We start from the raw sequence: 21,640 nt of genomic DNA, 5'->3' as shown, positions 1-21,640 counted from the left end.
AAAAGTGATAAAATACGTCAGTTCATATATTTTTAGAAACCATCAGACTTCAGACAAGATAACTAAAACCAAATTAACATAAAATGACAGGACGTCAAAGACCAATAGAAAATTTGAAAAGTAACTCAAGGAAAAGATAGAGATTATGTTAAAGGGAATCACTGTCTAAATGACAACCTGAGTTTTAATGAGCAAAAATAAACCTAGAGTTCAATAGAATCATGTCTTCAGTGTATTTCAAAAGTAAAATAGATCTTGATAAACAGAAACTTAAAATACATCTTTTCAGGTGAAAGAAAAATTATTATTATTACTATTTTTATTTGTAGAGTTGGAGTCTCACTCTGTTGTCCAGGCTGGAGTTCAGTGTTAGGATCACGGCTTACTGCAGTCTGGAACTCCTGGGCTCAAACCATTCTCCCACCTCAGCCTTGTGAGTAGCTTCACTGTGCCTGGCTAACTTTTTCATTTGTTGTAGAGGCCGTTTCGCTGTGTTGCACAGACTGATCTTGAACTCCTGGGTGCTCCTGACCTAACCTTACAAAATGTTGGGATTATGGTTGTGAACCACCCTGACTAGCCAATAAAGGGTCTTATTGAAACTATTGAATATATAGTTTCATATATATTGAATATATATGTTGAATATGCAAGAAGGAATACAAGTTAATGAAACTGGTAAATAAGTGCATAATTCTAAATGAATGTTTACTTTAAAAATAATAATGTCTTATTGGGTGATTATATAATTGATAAGATATATGCAAATGGAAAAATATAGACTGGAGGTAAAGGTGACAGGAGTAAGTTTAGTTAAATTACTTTTTGAAATATTCTATGTCGATGAAGAGATTTTGAACAATGACAATGTAATTCTACTCAAAGGTATATATACAAAGGAATTGTATCAAATGATATAGGAAACAATGTTGTAGTAGAATTACTCATAACTGTTCAAAAAAGAGCTGACCAAATATATATTAAGGTTGGATGAAACATTAATTCCATACAATGGAACAATATAGAGAAGTGAAAAAAAATCACATGTACATGCAACTATGTGACTAAATTTCAGAAACACAATGTTGAGTCCAAGAAGCCACAAACATGTAGGATTGCACCTACACACAATTCAAAACAAGCCAGACCAAGCTATGCAGTTTAGAGTTGCATACCTAGATGGTAAAGTATAAAGAAATGTAAGGAAATATTCATCATAAATTACAGATATTGCTTACTCAGGAGATGCAAAGAAGGGTTGAGGGGCTTGGAAAGTGGCCTGGAGGTGGACCAGAGCTGTTTTCAATGTTCCTTGTATTGCCCTGCATCATGGTTACTTGAGTGTTTACAGTGAATTGCGGTATGTCCCATTTTTGTACTGGTTCATTTCTAAATGTGCATTATAACTTCAATATACAAATTTGTAATTAGGAGCAATGTCTCATGGAAATTATTGTTACTCGTCTCATTATATACTGAGGAGAAATATCAACTATTTGTATACTTCCTTATACAACTCTAAGATAGTTGAAACAGGAACTTTCTTATTTAGTTGCGGCATGAGGAAATGTGAGATGATGTTATCTGCCACCCCCAGATCTTTCCAAAGGATTTCTTCCAGCCTTAATTATCGATCTCACAGGAACAAACCTTTGCCATTCCCCACATATTTTTTCTTTTGGCTCCTGAATTCCTGACACAACAAGGTTGTACGTATTTCCCATGCTCTTGGTTTAGCAGTTTTTTTTTTTTTTTTTTTTTTATCATTTATGTTTTTCTGCAGGAGAAAACCCTCCAAACTATATTAGATTTTTATATCTCACATATCGTTTGATGTCTTTTTTTTTTTCTTTTCTAAGACAGGGTCTCACTCTGTTTCCCAGGCTGCAGGGCAGTGGCACCCTCTCGACTCACTGCAACCTCCGCCTCCAGGGTTCACGCCATTATCCTGCCTCAGCCTCCCGAGTAGCTAGGACTTCAGGCACATGCCACCACTCTCGGTTAATTTTTGTATTTTTAGTGGAGACAGTGTTTCTCCATATTGGCCAGGATGGTCTCCATCTCTTGACCTCGTGATCCGCCCACCTCGGCCTTGCCTATGCTCTGCCTGGATTTCATTTTTCTAAGCTGGGTTTGGTGGATGGTTGTGGTGATTTGAGATGGGCCAAATTCTGCATCTTGGAGGACGTTAGAGTTTTGTCAATTTAGTCTGAATCAGGTGGCGGCAATCTGACGTCATTAGTTTCTCATTCTCCTTCTGGGAACAGTGTACTAGCCAGGCGATGTTCTCATAGGAAATGGAAAGAGGAAGAAGCCCCAGCATGGAAGCCATCTCAAATCTCTATGCAAAGTGTAGTAATTTTCTGTTTATCAAAGTAAGCTAAATGATTGAACGCCAAATTCGGGGGAAAGGTAGTCAGTCTTCTGGTGATAGGTGGATACTGCAAGATTATATATCAAAGGGTCTGGTTCTCAGGAATTCTTATGAAATTTCTAAATATTTTATATAATAATAAATATTTAAGCATTAGACTTGAAAGAAACCTTACCAAAGTCCTAAGAATTAGAGATATGTTTGGTAAATAAATATCATTCATGGGCTGAAAGCCCTGAGTGGGAAAATAGAACTAATTTCATCGGGACAACAGCTTGGAAACTCATTTTTTATTTTGAAAATTACAAAAAAGTTATTTGCTCCATTCATAAGTGGTATGCACATATGTGTATTTTTGTGCACATTTATGAGCTTGTGAATAATGAAGTTATAAAAAAGTATTAGCAGCAACCAGATCTCATGGAACATTAGTCTGCCTATGGTTCTCAAGAAAATCTTAGATGCTTTTGATAAAATAAGTTTGGATTCTGTGTATTTAAATCTGTCATTTAAAAAAGACCATATTGGTGATGATCTTAGTTATGACAAAGCTCCCTTTGAGAATTCAGAAATTTACTATATGATCTCTGTATTGGGTTAGAAAACTTCCCTAACAACTGAAATTGCTAAAGATAAATGATGGAGAGGTTACACAAGGAAAAATTGCAAACACTGAAAGTGAATATGTCCTTATTTGCACACTAGCAAATGAGGATTCAGGTTTCATGTCGATTTCAGTGTGAATAATTCCAACCTAGAACAAGAACAGACAGTGAATGAATGGGTTAATTTGAGTTGTTTGAAAATAAGAATGTTTTCCATAAGAGATCATTGAACTCATCCATTAGCACGCTATGGTGATTTCCGGCTTGACCCTGGTCACAACAATTAAAAGTAAAAGGAATGTCACAACACATACACAAATCAGGTGCATATAGAATTTAAGGTCAGGATATTCAAGCAATCACAACCGGTGATATTACACTGAGAAGTGAAGCCAGCTATATTTCCTCAATCCATTGCGGAGTTGGAGAAAGTTTCTGTAGCTAGCAAAGGGATTGTAAAATGCACCAATCAGCACTGTGTAAAACCACACCAATCAGCACTCAGTAGCTAGCCAGAGGATTGTAAAATGCACCAATCAGCGCTCTGTAAAATGCACCAATCAGCGCTCTGTAAAATGCACCAATCAGCAGGATCCTAAAAGCAGTCAATCACAGGGAAGACTGAAAAAAGGTCACTCTGATAGGACAAGAAAGGAAAATGGGAGGGGACAAATAAGGGAATAAAAGCTCACCACTTCAGCCACCAGCAGCAACCTGCCTGGGTGTGGAAGCTTCTCAATAAACCTTGCTACCACTCACTCTTTGGGTCTGTGCCATCTTTAAGAGAAGTAACCCTCACTGTGAAGTTCTACAGCTCTATTCTTGAAGTCAGCGAGACCACGAACCCACCTGCAGGAACCAACTCCGGATACAACACCAGCATTTTAAAATTTTCTTTTTGTTTGTTCAGACATGATAACTTTTCTACCCATCATTTTTTCCATTCTAGTAGTGGTTACATTTGTTATTGGAAATTTTGCTAATGGCTTCATAGCATTGGTAAATTCCGTTGAGTTGGTCAAGAGACAAAAGATCTCCTTTGCTGACCAAATTCTCACTGCTCTGGCAGTCTCCAGAGTTGGTTTGCTCTGGGTATTATTACTAAATTGGTATTCAACTGTGTTGAATCCAGCTTTTTATAGTGTAGACGTAAGAACTACTGCTTATAACCTCTGGGCAGTAACCAGTCATTTCAGCAACTGGCTTGCTACTTGCCTCAGCATATTTTATGTGCTCAAGATTGCCAATTTCTCCAACCTTATGTTTCTTCACTTAAAGAGGAGAGTTAAGAGTGTCATTCTGGTGATGCTGTTGGGGCCTTTGCTGTTTTTGGCTTGTCATCTTTTTGTCATAAACATGAATGAGATTGTACGGACAAAAGAGTATGAAGGAAACATGACTTGGAAGATCAAATTGATGAGTGCAACGTACTTTTCAAATACGACTGTAACCATGCTAGCAAACTTAGTACCCTTCACTTTGACCCTACTATCTTTTGTGCTGTTAATATGTTCTTTGTGTAAACATCTCAAGAAGATGCAGCTTTATGGTAAAGGGTCTCAAGATCCCAGCACCAAGGTCCACATAAAAGCTTTGCAAACTGTGATCTCCTTCCTCTTCTTATGTGCCATTTACTTTCTGTCCATAATGATATCAGTTTGGAATTTGGAGAGGCTGGAAAATAAACCTTTCTTCCTGTTCTGCAAAGCTATTAGAATCATGTATCCTTCAGCCCACACATTCGTCCTGATTTGGGGAAACAAGAAGCTAAAGCAGACTTTTCTTTCAGTTTTGTGGCGAGTGAGGTACTGGGTGAAAGGACAGAAGCCTTCATCTCCATAGATTCCCAAGAGGAGCATGGTGTGTCTTCTAGCAGAAAACAAACTGGTGGTGTATGAAACATTTTCTATTTCTTACTGGTTTTTCTGTAAAATATGTGGATGAATAATTTCCAAACATATACCTAGAGAAGTCTTTGACCTAAAATTATTATATATGTGTGTGTGTGTGTGTGTGTGTGTGTGTGTGTGTGTGTATGAGTGTATGAACACTTAGGAACAAGGACACTAACATGTTCTTTTTCTTCATACAAACTGCCAAATTATACAAAATATGACAAAAAGTCCTCAGAATTATGAAGCCCTGTGTATTTCATTCATGTATTTTATATTTCATTTGTAGAATTATGATGTCTATTTATAATTAAGGACTAGCAGCTTATTCCATGAAAAATATTCTTTTTTTCTATTGTTATTTGAACCACACAAATATATCACAGTGAGCTTAGAATTCATTGTTTGAACCTGTAACTTATTGGATGGTAAGGTCTTTCAATTCGATATCAATAATGAGGATGTATCTTTGGGGTTTTACTCCATTATGAATTTCTATTTTCTGTTTAGTAAAAAGCAATCAGAATTATTGTTAGAAAACAATGCACACAATGGAATTCGAGTGACAAGCATATGCACAGTAAATTTCGTGTATGTCTGCCATAAGCAGTACTGAGGAATATTAGATTTCATACAAGTATGTGAAGAGCTAAAAATAATCTCTTTGGTAATACAGGGATGAAAAATCATGGTGATGATCTCTATTGCTATTATCCATTTCCATATGCAGTTAGAAATGTCATTTCTTCCAGCGTTTGAATTAAAGAAAAGCCATTTTATAAGTTGAGATGTGATGTAAATTATTTTAGTAATTTTTTTCTAAAGCACTCTTAAGCCCCTGAATTGCTAATTATATCCTTATCTTCCATTTAGAATATTCCTTGTAAACTTCAGATAAGAGAACTCAAATCTTCTCTTTTCCAAAAAAACCTATCAATATTAAAATAGAAATTATGAAAAATAATTCAGTGAAACATTTTGTAAATGTTAAAATAGTATCTATGAAATCTATGTATTAATTATGGGATGTGCCTTAACGTTGTAATATTGTTGTCAATGGTGAAATGAAAATGTGTTGACATATTCATTCATACAATGTTCTATTATAAGAAAGAAACATATACTCTTGTTCACAGCTAAATTCTGCCTGACTGTTTTAAGTCTTGGTGTTATGAAATTTTAACAATGTCATTTAAACCTTAAGATAAATCATCCCCAAACCTGATTTATGTATTTTTTAAAATTCTGTATCTTTCTCAGTACAATATAAGAACTGTAAAAAAAGAGATCGTGTCTGTCCGGGTTTCTGTTGACCCCAGGAACTAGAACGCAGCACCAAGAATACAAGATCAAAAATGATAATTTAAATGAACAAATAAATGGGTAGTGGATAAAATGGGTAAGTTGATGTGGTAAACCAATGAAAAGGAAACAAATCACAAAATCTGCAGTTGCGTGAATTCCCCTGTTCTGGTTTCAGGTTAAGGTTACAAGCTTATCCAAGCAGAATCTTTCATCAAAGGAAAAGTTTGGTTATTCCACAGTTTTAGGGGAAATTATCACAATAATACAGTCTTGATGAAGCTGTATCAGGTGTCTGAATTGGAAACAAAGTAGAACATCAAAATCATATGGCACCTATTACAATATTTTTTTAAAAACATGTAAACAATTGGTCTATTTGAATATGTTTTTTTCTATTGTGAATTACATATGTATATTATGATATTTTTAGTTGATTATTATTTAAACATAAATGGCATGTCATTTCAAAAAATTGAGTTAGTAACCAGCTACTTCACTAAAATGTTTTCAATTTAATACCTGTTATTAAAGTGATGACATTTATTTAGAAGTCAAGTTCAAGACAAAAGTGGTAAGGACATGCGGAAATTGAGACAGAAACAAACGTGAAACAATGTGTGGTAATGTCTGGTGTGACTCTGCTGGCAGCCACTTCACAGTGAGGTGAGAGAGACAGAATGGTGGTCATTAGATACGTGCACTTGGCTCCCAGCATTTTTCCAGAAGGGCTACAAGGGGAAACCACAGCCAACATTAGTCCATGGAAGAGAGAGAGGAAGGAGAATGTTTCTGCTCAGCTGTCATTTGACTTCTATATCCTATTGGCCAGGGTTTACCTGAGGCGGAACTACCATCTCTGTTGTTCTGTCTTACATCATCTAGTCCCCTGGTGGAGGTTTTGAAAGTCAGACCTCATGCCCACAGTGTGGTGATGCATTCAAGTTCCAAACGGAAGGTTGATCTGGTTCAGGCAAGGTGCTGATGAGGGGAATGGTAGATAGTGAAGGGAATCTAAGAAAGCACATGTCTGTGTCCAGTGCAGTCCAATCCTTTAGTCACTCAGATGTGCTCATGCCCTCCAGTCATGGCTGGCTTTAGGAACACATGACTTGCAAAGCTGCACAGGGTTTTGTGCCCAGAGGGGCTTGTGCTTAGATGAACTCTGTACTTGGATTAATGTTCTGCACTTGCTGCTGTTTTTTTTTTTTTTTTTTTTGGTCAGACAGAGGATACTCTTCCGCTGAAGAGGGAATGGTCTTGCACTAATTCCATAGGGATTTGCTCTCCCTTCTCCTACAGGCTTGTCAGAGACGTGCACAGAGTCCTATAATGCCCACTATGCATGCCGCTGGATCGTCTGGCACAGTGGCCAGAGCAGCTTGGACCAGAGCCTATATCTGCTCTGGTCCCTATACCATGCATGTATCGGACAGACTTCATGTAGCCCAGCTAAAATAATTAAATTGAGATTTCAGTTATCATGAAGCACAGTGAACAACAAAGATAACAACAAAAAACTTTAGGCAAAGGTACTCTTCTTGAAAACCCAAACCACATTCCATTGCCTTACATAACAGTCCTATTCCTTATCCATTCTTCTTTCTAGCATAGTTCTAACTCCTACTTTTACTAATTATATTAATCAAAGTAATTCTCTTTCATAGAGAAAACTGGAAGTTACGTGATTGAGGACTCTTAAAAATAACTATTTTGGCAGATGTGCAAAATTCTCAAGCACATATATTACAAATTTCTAAGGTCATATACATCCTTTCTACCCTTGCTTGAATTAGCCTACAAAACTCCCATGTTTGTTAACATAATCCAAACAAATAGCCATTCCATAAACATAAAATAAGAATAAAAGTTGCATATATTTATTTATTTATTTATATAACCTGTGATTGGTGACCACATTTCAGTATTCCATCTTACCTAGAAATTATTGAAAGATTTTCATGAAGCTACTGAATTTAGTATTAGTCTCAGGTCTTAAATTGAACTAGGAATCTTGGAAATTAAATTTAAGCTGATAGACTACAGAAAATAATTACTGTTAATATGTGGAAGTTTTCATAATTTGTATTCAGTTTATTTGAAAACGTGATTTTATATTTTTTGGTATTTTCACATTATGTGGGCATATTAGTTTACCTTATCAGTAAACAGATATAGGAAATTTAGGTATTTCTTTTATTAAAATGTATTTTTAAGTTTTGTGGATACATAGTAGGTATGTATATTTATTGGGTACATGGGATGTGTTGATACAGGCATGCGAAGTGTAATAATCACATAATGAAGAATGGGGTAGCCATCCTCTCAAACATTTACCTTCTTTTGTTACAAACAACCTAGTTATACTCCTTTAGTTATTTTAAAATGTACAACTAAATTATCATTCACTATAGTTACCCTGCTTTGCTATCAAATAGTAGGTCTTATTCATTCTTTCTATTTTTTTTTTGTTGTTGTTGTTGATAACCATTAACCAGTCACACCTTCCCTTTAGCCCCCACTACCTTTGCCTTTCTGTGCAAACCTTTCAGTTATTTCTGACTTATTCAACTTAACATAATAATCTCCAATTCCATCCATATTGTTGCAAATGACAGGATCTCATTTCTTAAATGGCTGAATAGTGCTTTATTGTGTATATGTACCACATTCTCTTTATCTATTCATCTGTTGCTGGACACTGAGGTTGCTTCCAAATCTTGGCTATTGTGAACAGTGCTACAACAAACATGGGAGTGTAGATACCTGTTTGATACACTAATTTCCTTTCTTTTGGGTATATACCCACCAGTGAGATTGTTGGATCATACGGTAGCTCTAATGTTAGTCTTTTGAGAAACCTTTCAGCTGTTTTCCATAGTGGTTGTACTCATTCGTATTCCCACCTGCAATGTACAATGGTTCCCATTTCTCCACATCCTCACCAGCGTTTGTTACTGCCTGTCTTTGGATATAAGCTGTTTTCACTGGGATGAAATGATATCTCATTTTAGTTCTGCTTTGCATTTCTCCGATGATCAATGATGTTGAGCACCTTTTCATATGTCTGTTTGGCATTTGTATATCTTCTTTTGAGAAATGCCTATTCAAATCTTTCACCCATTTTTTGATCAGATTGTTAGATTTTTTTTCCTATAGATTTGTTAAAGTTCCTTTTGTATTCTGATTATTAATCCCTTGTCAGATGAGTAGTTTGCAAATATTTTCCCCCATTCTTGTTTCTTCACTCTTCTTTCATTTATGTGATTCTCTAAACTGGTTATTCTAGTTAGCAATTGCTCTAAACTTTTTTTCACGGTTCTTAGCTCCCTTGCATTGGGTTAGACTTTGCTGCTTTAGCTCAGTTGAGTTTATTACTCACTTCTGAAGCCTACTTCTGTCAATTCATCAAACTCATTCTCTGTCCAGTTTTGTTCCCTTGCTGGTGAGGAATTGTGATCCTTTGGAAGAGAAGAGGCATTCTGGTTTTTGGAATATTCAGCCTTTTTTGTGCTGCTTTTTCTTCCTCACCATGGATTTATCTACCTTTGGCCTTTGATGTTGGTGACCTTCAGATGGGGTTTCTGTGTGTACATCCTTTTTGTTGATGTTGATGTTATTCATTTGTTTGTTATTTTTTCTTCTAATAGGCCCCTCCGGTGCTGGTCTGCTGGAGTTTGCAGAAGGTCCACTCCAGACCTTGTTTGCCTGGGCATCACGAGCAGAGGCCACAAAACAGCAAAGGTTGATGCCTGTTCCTTCTTCTGGCACCTTTGTCCCAGAGGGTTACCCGCCAGATGTCAGGCAGAGCTCTCCTGTGCAAGATGTCTGTCAATCCCTGCTGGGAGGTGTCTTCCAGTCAGCAGGCGCGGAGGTCAATGACCCAATTGAGGAGTCAGTCTGTCCCTTGGCAGAGGTCAAGCACTGTGCTGGGAGATCTGCTGCTCTTTTCAGAGCTGGCAGGCAGGAATGTTTATGTCTTGTTTGATTCTGTGCCCACAACTGTCCTGTCTCCCAGGTGCTCTCTCCTAAGGAGCTGGGTGTTCTATCTGTAAGCCCCTGACTGTGGCTGCTGCCCTTCTTTCAGAGATGCCCTGACCAGAGAGGAGGAGTCTAGAGAGGCAGTCTGGCAACAGTGGCTGTGCAGAGCTGTGGTGGGCTCCACACACTACAAACTTCCTGGTGGCTTTGTTCACACTGGGAGAGGAATATTGCCTACTCAAGCCTCAGTAATGGCGGACGTCCCTCCTTTGACCATGTTCAAGTGTCCCAGGTTGACTTCAGACTGCTGTACTGGCAGTGAGAATTTCTTGGCTTGCTGGGCTCCAAGGGGATGGAATCCACTGAGCTAGGCCACTTGGATACCTGGCTTCAGCCCCCTTTCCAGGGGAGTGAATGGTTCTGTCTCGCTGGCATTTCAGGCACCACTGGGGTATGAAAAAAAAAAAAGCTTGTGCAGCTAGATTGGTGTCTGCCCAAATGGTCATCCACTTTTATGCTTGAAACCCAGGGCCCTCGTGGTGTAGGCACTGGAGCAAATCTTCTGGTTTGTGAGTTACAAAGACCATGGGAAAAGCATAGTATCTGGGCTGGAATGCACTATCTCTCATTGCATTGTCCCTCACTGCTTCCCTTGGCTAGGCTCCCAACCTCATGCACTTCCTGGGTGAGGCAACGTCCCACTCTCCTTCAGTTTGCCCTCCATGGGTTGCACCCACTGTCTAACGAGTCCCAGTGAGATGAGCCATGTAACTCAGTCAGAAATGCAGAAATCACCCAACTTCTGCATTGATCTCACTGGGAGTTGCAGATCGCAGCTGCTCCTGTTCGGTCATCTGGCCAGCCACTCTGCTATTTTTTTTTTTTTTTGTTGGTTTATAATTTAGTTTTTCTACTTAAGCAAGGTTTGTGCACCACATTTACAGTGTTATACTAGTCTGTGCTTTTGTGTCTCCTTACTGTTACCAGTGAGTTTTGTAGCTTCAAGTGATTACTTATTGCTCATTAATATCCTTTTCTTTCTGACTGAAGTAATCCCTTCAACATTCCTTATAGGACAGATCTGATGCTGATGAAATCCCTCAGCTTTTGTTGGTCTGGAAAACTCTTTATTTTTGTTTCACGTTTGAAGGATATTTTCTCCAGTTACACTACTCTAGGCTAAAACATTTTTTCCTTCAGCACTTTTAATATGTATGCCACTCTCTCCTGGCCATTTTCCACTGAAAAGGCTGCTGCCAAATGTAGTGGAGCTCCGTTGTACATTCCTTGTTTCTTTTCTTTTCCTGCTTTCAGAATCCTTTCTTTACCCTTGACCTTAGGGAAATTGATTATTAAATTATTTGAAGTAGTCTTCTATAATTTTTTCCCGCCAATGTTTGTTGAGAAAAAGGAATAATTCCTATTGAATTGCAATAGTCCCATTTTTGAAATCAATTGACCGTGAATGTTGGTGTTAATTTCCAGACTGTCAGTTGTGTTTCATTGTTCTTTGTGTCTACGGTAATGCGAGTACCATAGAATCCTGATTAGTGCAGCTTTGAAGTCAGCTTTGAAATCAGAAAGTGTAATCCGCCAAATTTGTTATTTTTTCACAATTTCCTTTGGTGTTCTGATCATTTGGCATTTCCAGATATATTTTAGGAGTAGTTTTCCACTTTCTGTGATTAAACATCTGCTGGGTTTTGATAGAGATTGCACTGAATATATAAATGCAATCTATAAAGACTCTACCTGTGCTGGATTTCGGTTCAGCTGGTCATCCTTGCTTGTACAGCTCTGTGATTAATTGAAAATATAATTTTGGCCTTTTATTTCTCTTATCTTAGTTGTAGCAGAAGGATATCATGCTTTTCTGAGCCATGTGTGTTCTGCTCAAAAATGGAAGTTCTCAGCCAGGTGCGGTTGTTCATGCCTGTATCCAAGCACTTTGGGAGGCCAAGATGAGGGGACCGCTTGAGAACAGGAGTGGGAGGCCAGACTGGGCAACATAGGGAGACTCTATCTCTACAAAAAAATAAAAAAATTAGCTGGGTGTTGTGGTGCATGCCTGTAGACACAGCTACTCCTGAAACTGAGGTGGGAGGACCACTTGCGTCCAAAAGTTTGAGGCTGCAGTCAGCTGTGATCAAGCCACTGAATTCCAACCTGGGTGACACAGCAAGACCCTGTCTTCCTTGTCCCACCACCCCCCTAAAAAAGACAGTTCTCACAGGTATTTTTTATGTATCAGGTAACACAAGATCATATGAAAAATTATTAATTGTTTGTTCTTGCCTGTACCAGACAGGTAAAATTGAAAGCAGTTATACAAATAGTATACTAACTCCTCATAAAGACTACTCAAAGAGAATATTATTATCATCTGAGTTTTACAGATGATTATATTGAGGGAGAGAATAGTTGTAAAATGAAGTCTCAGACCATAGTTACATGAAACAGAAAATCTGGTTTCCTATCTTGGCAGTCTGACTCCTAAATCATCTCTTAGAAACCATTATACTAAAAAATGGAAAAGAAATAAAATCCAAGATTGGAGACTGATTTTAATATCTATTCCTCTTAAACCATTAATTAGTCAATAAATTAAATAGAGAAAAATAAAGCCAAATATTCATATATGAAGAAATCTAGACTCTTCAATGGAAACATGTGTTTTTCAAGTAACCCACAATAGTGACACGATTGCTGAGTATTTTAATTAAAAAATTAATATTTAAAAATTAGACTCTAGAGAAAAACTTATTCAAAGACCTCAGCATGAGAGATAAGTTTGATAAATATTGAAAATGGGTTGAAAAGCCCAAATGGGAAAATAGGGCTACATCTACCTGGATGATCTCCCTGAAATTAATTTTCCATTTTAGAAATTATAGGACAACAATTTCTTCTATCCATGAGGGGATGGGCATGTGTGTATGTGTGTGGCTGCGTTTGTATTAATGAGCGTGTTAACAGTAAGTTATACAAAAGTATTACTAGCCACCAGGTTTTAAGAATTATTGGCTTTTCTGAGGTTCCCAAGAAAACCTTGAATGCTTTTGGTAGGGAAAGTTGGGATTCACTCTACATGTTACTGGCGTTGAAAAATTAAATCTACCTTGGTGATGATCCTAGTTATGGCCAAGCTCCCTTTTCTGGGTAATACAACCCATGTGTCATCTATGTATTGGGTTGTAAAATTTCTCTAACAACTGAAGTTGCTGAACACAAATTATGGAGAGGTTAAACAAGGAAAAAATTGCAGAACAACATGCCAATCCTTGGCATGCTAGTAGATGAGAATTCAGCTTTCACTTCAACACCTATATGGAAAATTTTATCTTACAGCAAGGACATTGTGTTTGAATAGGAGTTAATTTGAGCTGTGCTGGAAATTATCATGTTTTCCATAAAGGCAGCATTAATTTCATCCATTAGCATATTGAGATGCTTTCCTGTTTGACATCGGTCACAGAATTTAAAAGGAACAAGAACATTACTGCATATTCAGGAATCAGGTACACATAGAAGTTAAGGTCTGGACTTTAAAGGGAATCTTGACCAGTGATATTAGGCCTGCCTTTTAAAAAAATTAAGATATGATAAATTTACTACCAGTCATTTTTTCACTAACAACAATATTTGTATTTTCCCATGGATGCCTACATTAAACTTTTAGACTATTTTTGTATTTCAAGATGTTTTTCTTTGAGTCCTTTTAAGAGTTGTTAAAAAATCCTGAAATTTCCCTTACAGTATGCTGTTAACTGATTATATTTTTTCAAAGTCATTTGACATAATGATTGATTAAAGGAAGTATCTCCAGTGTAATTATGCTTGCTTATAACAAAAGATTATTTAAAATTGAAGAGAAAATGTTAGACAAATTTATAATGAAATATAAATAAATATGTATAATACATAAGGTATTATTAATAAGTATATATGGAATAACAGTCATAGAATAAAAAATTAATTTTTTGAAGTAAAAATACATCCTGATTGAGAATAGAAAAGGGCTTGGAAAATATTGTTTAATAGTATTTTATATAAATACAAAACTGTAAATATTAGTCTGACATTACTTATTTTGGAAAGGATTTGACATAATGGGAATTTTCATACATTACTCCTAGAATTATAAATCTGTGCCATCATTTTGGCTGAGCCTGGTGTTATCTGATTAAGAAGAAGGATCACATCCTAAGACCAAGTATTTTCACTCTTATCAGAATACATATACATACACATGCATGTCACTGAGTTTTAATAGCTAAAGTTGAGAAGTCCTCCAAATGTCTATCAGTCCTACAAATAGATAAAGTAGTAGTGGCATATCTTATACAATGGAGTACTATACAGTGAGCAAAATTAACAAATAAGACTGACATGTTTACAACAGAATAACACAACAAAGAAAATGAACAAATTGGAGCTATATAGATATTAATACAGATGTGAGAGGAATTATCAAGATGGAAAAATACATTTACTATAATCTCATTTACATAAAGTTTGGAAAATCTTATTTTTAATACATTGCAATTTATTACATTGGTGATCAAACTTGCCAGTGAAACATGAGTGATCATCATAACAATTGGGAGAGTCAGGATGGAAGAAAATATCATCAAGAAAACATATATTGGGATTATCTGCATTGCTGGCAAATTCTATTTCTGACGAAGTTGTGGTAACATCGATGTTAACGTTATAATTTTTTCTTTTTCTGTTTATGAGGTGTTATTACTCTCTATATGTATGTTATGCTCCACAATAAAAAATGTTAAAAAAGCAGAAACATAAAGTACATTTCTAAGTATACAATTAGGATGACACAGCATATTCTCATAGATACCATTGTAATTAGAGTTTTTGCTGAATCAAGGAGAATACAGCATTATGGTACTGAGAAATCCAAGTTAAAATTTAAAACTTTTCTTTTTTTATTTTGAACAGGGTCTCACTCTGTTGCCCAGGCTGGAGTGCACAAGCACAATTTTGGCTCAATACAACCTCCACCACCTTGGCTTAAGTGATTCTCCCATCTTAGCCTCCTGAGTAACTAGGACAACAGGCATGCACCACCACGCCCTGATATGTTTTCTTCTACTTTTTGTAGAGACCGGGTTTTGCCATGTTGCCCAGGCTGGGCTTGAACTCCTGTGCTCAGGCAATCCACCTGCCTCAGCCTCCCAAAATGCTAGGATTACAGGTGTGAGCCACCACACCTGGTCCAAAACTTTTATTACATTAATTAAAACAAAAGAAGAGATAGGCAGGAACTGTAAATCCACCTTCTTAATGATAATATGAGTTTGAAACATCAAAATTTGAATATTTATGATTGATAGACACCTTTTTGTAACTTACAATTTAATTACTTATGACACACATTTGAAAGTGTCAGAAACTAATGAATTTCCAATAAAGTACAGTACGATGAATATTAAATATATGAAATTAAATATATTAAAATGTGTCTGTAAAGAAATATTTATATTTGTATTGTTAGCATTCTAATTTCACCATAGTATTCCTGTGTACACTAGTGTGTTGGTTAAAGCATTTTGTTACTATAAGATTTTTGGCTCTGCATTAGAAAAAAAATCATAGAAAGGCAAATTTGTTAAGGTAAAACATATGTAGCATGATTTTTTAGTATGTTTGTGTATATATAATGCTACTTTGATTGATATAGTAAAATAATCCAGATTTAGTCACCATAGCTAAGATGGGAAAAAGCATTTGCAAGAATTTGGCTTGCTAATGATGCTATTAAAAGGAGAAATAAAGTTGATATACTGTATTATTGCATACTAGTATGTGTCCATGTTCTTATTGAAAAATGCCCCAAATCCCCAAAATAGAATCCTAATTGTTGGAGGTCACTTTTCTTATCAACTTTTAAAATGTAGTGAAAGAGAAAAAAAGCAAATAAATCATGAAAATATGTTGGTTTTACATTATTCTTGATGAAGTACCATGTGAAATTTGTCTAGCCCTGATGCTGAGAATAAGAGAAGAATCACAAGCCCATGAGGAAGAATAATAGTGTTCATTACCCTGAACTCCAGTACATAGAATCAAGACTGGCATCACATTCATCAAATAGCATTCTCCCTTTCACCTGCCATCATCATTATCATCATGATCTATGTTTTCATCTATCTCATTAAATGATTTGTTTTTGAAATATTTAAATACATAAATTGGAAAATAAGTAATTTTAAAAATATAAATGTGGGAAAGTTACAGTAGCAAACAGCAAAGTTGAAGTCAAGCTCAATACATTAGATTTAGAAATTGCATAGTTTATTTTACAATACATTGCTTAAGCAAATAATTATTTATGGACGACTTTAAATGAATCTGCCATTCTCTATGATCACGATATAAACAATTTAGATTTTAGTGTAAATAGAACTCCCTAATAAGAAAGATAAAGCAAATAACACATTTTATGAGCAAGCTTTTATTTCTAAAGAAGGGTTTTAGGACCAAATCGTCAAACAGAGGTAAGACCTCAGATCTTGTCACACTTGAGTGAGTGATGATGGATTTCGAAGGTTATAGTTCTGTAACAAAAACTATATTCATGGATAGCGAATAAATGGTGGAATTCCATAGATGCACCAGATTCAGTTTTGTTTCCATGAGACTGACTTAAAGTCTACTTATATCAGATGTCCTTCATTTTTTGATAAACTTGTAAGTATTGTTTTACTATCTGATATTTGAAAGACTGTTATAAACTAAGAAGTCTTGATTTCTGCTAATAAAAACAGAGTAAAATTACAATCATGGAATAGAATGGTGGAGCTGTGGTTGAGATACTTTATCTTATTAATTTTAATGACATTTTGAGATCCAGTACTGCTCACTGAATTTCCCTGTGAGGAGAGTTTGTGATAACGACCCAGAAACAGACAAGTTACTATCCAAAATGCTAATCACATCAAATGAATTTCCAGCTTCTTCCAAGTTGCAGGAGGATGCCTAGACCTTGCTTTTATTCTCTTCTTTGACAAAAGTATTACAAAAAGAAGAAAATCATTACCACTTTCATGTCAGGAAAGTGACATGGAGATGGACCTAGGCTGTTTTTTTTTTTTTTAATTTATTTTTATTATTTATTTATTTATTTATTTATTTTTACAATGAAGTTATAGAACTTTATTTTATTAATTAATTAATTAACATTATTATTATACTTTAAGTTCTAGGGTACATGTGCATAATGTGCAGGTTTGTTACATATGTATACTTGTGCCATGTTGGTGTGCTGCACCCATCAACTCGTCAGCACCCATCAACTCGTCATTTATATCAGGTATAACTCCCAATTTACTGTTCCTTCTCTTGCCCTGCATCAGGTTACTTGAGGGTTTATGACACATTGTGGAATTTCCCATTTTTGTATTGGTTCATTTTTAAGTGTGCATTATAACTTTAATAATACAAACTTGTAATTAAAGAAATGTCTCATAGAAATTATTATTACTCATCTCATTATATACTGAGGGTAAGTATCAACTATTTGTATACATTCTTATACAACAATAAGATAGTTGAAATAGGAACTTTCTTATTTAGTTGCAACATGAGAAAATTTGAGATGATGTTATCTTCTAAGCCCAGATCTTTCCAAAGGATTTCTTCTAGCCTTAATTATCCCCCTCACAGGACAAACCATTGCCATTCCCCACCCATTTTTTTCTTTTGACTCCTGAATTCCTGACACAACAAGGTTGTACATATTTCTCACACTCTTGGTTTAGCAAAGTTCTTTTATCAATTATGTTTTTCTGCAGGAGAAAACCCTCCAAAACTACATTAGACATAAATGTCTCACATGTCTTTGGATTTCATCTTTTTGTTTCCTTGTTTGTTTGCTTTTGAGATGAAGTTTCACACTGTTGCCCAGGCTAGAGTGCAGTGGGGTGATCTCGGCTCACTGCAACCTCCACTTCCCGAGTTCAAGCAATTCTACTGCCTCAGCCTCTTGAGTAGCTGGGTCTACAGTTGTATGTCACCATGCTCGGCTAATTTTTGTATTTTTAGTAGAGACAGAGTTTCACCATGTTGGCCAGGATGGTCTCCATCGCTTGACCTCATGATCTGCCCTCCTCAGCCTCCCCGAGCTTGGCCTGGATTTCATTTCTCTAAGCTCGGTATGGTGGATGGCTCTGGTGATTTGAGATGGGCCAGATTCTGCATCTTGGAGATAGAGTTTGGCCAATTTAGTCTGGATCAGGTGGGGGCAATCTGAGTTCACTAGTTTCTCATTCTCCTTCTGGGAACAGTGTAATAGCCAGGTGATATTCTCATTGTAAATGGAAAGAGGAAGAATCTCCAGTATGGAAGCCATATCAAATCTCTGTGCAAAGTGTTGTAATTTTCTCTTTATCAAAGCAAGTTAAAAGACTGAACTCCAAGTTTAGGGGCAAGGTAGTCAGTCTTCCTTTGATGGGCGGATACTGCAAGATCATATATCAAAGGGTCTGATACTTAGGAATTCTTATAAAATTGCTAAATATTTTATCTAATAATAAATGTTTAAACATTAGACTTGAGAGAAACTTTACCAAAGTCCTAAGAATTAGAGGTATGTTTGATAATAAATATTATTCATGGGCTGAAAATTCTGAGTGGGAAAATAGGACTACTTTCATCTGCACAACCTCTTGGAAACTAATTTTCTATTTTGGAAATTATGAGAAAATAATTTGTTCCATTCATAAGTGGTATGCATGTGTGTGTATTTGTGTGCATATTTATGAGCTTGCAAATAATGAAGTTATACAAAAGTATTAGTAGCAACCAGATCTTATGGAGTACTGGCCTGCCTGTGGTTCTCAAGAAAACCATAGATGCTTTTGATAAAAGCAGTTTGGATTCTGTGTATTTAAATCTGGCATTTAAAAAAGTCCATATTGGTGATGATCTTAGTTATGACTAAGCTCCCTTTAAGGATTTAGACATTTACTGTATGATCTATGTGTTGGGTTATAAAACTTCCCTAGGAACTGAAGTTGCTAAAAACAAATGATGGAGAGGTTTCACAATGAAAAACTGCAAACACTGAAAGTGAATACGTCCTTATTTGTGTACTAGCAAATGAGGATTCAGGTTTCCTGTTAATTTCAGTATGAATAATTCCAGCCCATAACAAGAACAGACAGTGAATGAATGAGTTAATTTGAGTTGTTTGAAAATAAGAATGTTTTCCATAAGGAGATGATTGAACTCGTCAATTAACATGCCATGGTGATTTCTGGCTTGATGCTGGTCACAACATTTAAAAGTAAAAAGAATGACCCAGCACATTCACAAATTAGGTGTGTATAGAATTTAAGATCAGGATATTCAATAAATCACAACCAGTGACACTACATTGAGTGGTGAAGCCAGCTGGACTCCCTGGGTGGAGTGAACAATTGGAGAACTTCTCTGTAGTTAGCAAGGGGATTGTAAAATGCACCAATCACCACTCTGTAAAAAGGCACCAATCAGCACTCTGTAGCTGGCCAGAGAATTGTAATGCACCAATCAGTGCTCTGTAAAACTCACCAATCATTGCTCTGTAAAATGCACCAATCAGCACTCTGCAAAATGTACCAATCAGTGGGATCCTAAAAGTAGCCAATTGCTGGGAGAATTGAAAAAAGGGCACTCTGGTAGGACAGAAATGGAATATGGGAGGGGACAAATAAGGGAATAAACCGGGCCTCCCCAGCTGGCAGCAACAACTCCCTCAGGTCCCCTCCCATGCTGTGGAAGCTTTGTCCTTTTGCTCTTCGTGATAAACCTTGCTACTGCTCACTCTTTGGGTCTCTGCCGTCTTTAAGAGCTGTAACACTCACTGCGAAGGTCCGCAGCTCCATTCTTGAAGTCAGCGAGATTACGAACCCACCTGCAGGAACCAACTCTGGACACACCACCAGCATTTTAAAAATTTCTTTTTGTCTGTTCGGACATGATAACTTTTCTACCCATCATTTCTTCCATTCTAGTAGTGGTTATATTTGTTATTGGAAATTTTGCTAATGGCTTCATAGCATTGGTAAATTCCGCTGAGTGGGTCAAGAGACAAAAGATCTCCTTTGCTGACCAAATTCTCACTGCTCTGGCGGTCTCCAGAATTGGTTTGCTCTGGGTGTTATTATTACATTGGTATTCAATGGTGTTGAATCCCGCTTTTTATCGTTTAGAGGTAAGAATTACCACTTATAATGTCTGGGCAGTAACCAGCCATTTGAGCAACTGGCTTGCTACTAGCCTCAGCATATTTTATTTGCTTAAGATTGCCAATTTCTCCAGCCTTATTTTTCTTCACTGAAAGAGGAGAGTTAAGAGTGTCATTCTGGTGATGCTGTTGGGGCCTTTGCTATTTTTGCCTTGTCATCTTTTTGTGATAAATATAAATGAGATTGTACAGACAAAAGAATATGAAGGAAACATGACTTGGAAGATCAAATTGAGGAGGACAATGTTCCTTTCAGATACGACTATAACCATGGTAGCAAACTTAGTGCCCTTTACTCTGACCCTGATGTCTTTTCTGCTGTTAATCTGTTCTCTGTGTAAACATCTCAAGAAGATGCAGCTTCATGGTAGAGGATCTCAAGATCCCAATACCAAGGTCCACATAAAAGCTTTGCAAACTGTGATTTCCTTCCTCTTGTTATGTGCCATTTACTTTTTGTTCGTAACCATATCAGTTTGGAGTTTTCAGACTCTGGATAATAACCCTGTCTTCATGTTCTGCCAAGCTATTGTATTCAGCTATCCTTCAGCCCACCCATTCATCCTGATTTGGGGAAACAAGAAGTTAAAGCAGACTTTTCTTTCAGTTTTGTGGCGAGTGAGGTACTGGGTGAAAGGACAGAAGCCTTCATCTCCATAGATTCCCAAGACGGGCATTGTGTGTCTTCTAGCAGAAAACAAACTGGTGGTGTATGGAACATTTTTATATTTCTTACTGTGTTTTCTGTAATGTATGTGTATGAATAATTTCCAAACCTATACCTAGAAAAGTCTTTTACCTAAAGTTAGTCTAAAAAAGTGTATATATATGTGTGACTGTGTTTATGCATGTGTGAAAAACTTAAGAACATTGACAATAACATACTCTTTTTTGTTTTTTCATACAAACTGCCAAAGTATACAAAATATGATAAAAAATCTTCAGAATTATGAAGCCATGTTTATTTCATGCATGTATTTTATGTTTCATTTGTAGAATTTATGTCTGATTTTAATTATTAAGAACTAACAGCTTATCTCAGGAAAAATGTTACTGTTTTCTATTGTTATTTGAGCCACGAAAATATACCACAGTGTGCTTAGAATTCATTGTTTGAACCTCTAACTTATTGGATGGTAATGTCATTCAATTCTAAATCAATAATGAGGATGTCTCCTTGGGGTTTTAGTCTGTTATGAATTCCTATTTTATGTTTAGTAAAAAGCAAACAGAATTA

General features: G+C 36.3%; 2 protein-coding genes across 2 annotated transcripts; both read left to right on the top strand.

Annotated features, from left to right (window-relative positions):
- Nucleotides 1-3,516: 3,516 nt before the first annotated feature.
- LOC103218613 (taste receptor type 2 member 43) lies at nt 3,517-4,838 on the top strand. Its single transcript, XM_007967663.3, has one exon. It carries the CDS (start codon nt 3,892-3,894, stop codon nt 4,819-4,821), a length of 930 nt encoding a protein of 309 aa, XP_007965854.3. The 5' UTR covers nt 3,517-3,891; the 3' UTR covers nt 4,822-4,838.
- A 15,295-nt stretch (nt 4,839-20,133) lies between these two features.
- On the top strand, nt 20,134-21,063 carry LOC103218612 (taste receptor type 2 member 45). Its single transcript, XM_007967662.3, is given in 1 exon segment — nt 20,134-21,063. A coding segment is annotated over 1 exon segment (930 nt).
- Nucleotides 21,064-21,640: the final 577 nt, after the last annotated feature.

Source organism: Chlorocebus sabaeus, chromosome 11, assembly GCF_047675955.1.
Source record: "Chlorocebus sabaeus isolate Y175 chromosome 11, mChlSab1.0.hap1, whole genome shotgun sequence".
Lineage (NCBI taxonomy): Eukaryota > Metazoa > Chordata > Mammalia > Primates > Cercopithecidae > Chlorocebus > Chlorocebus sabaeus.
Note: the sequence above shows the minus strand (reverse complement) of the source record. Positions and strands in the feature narration are given on the sequence as shown.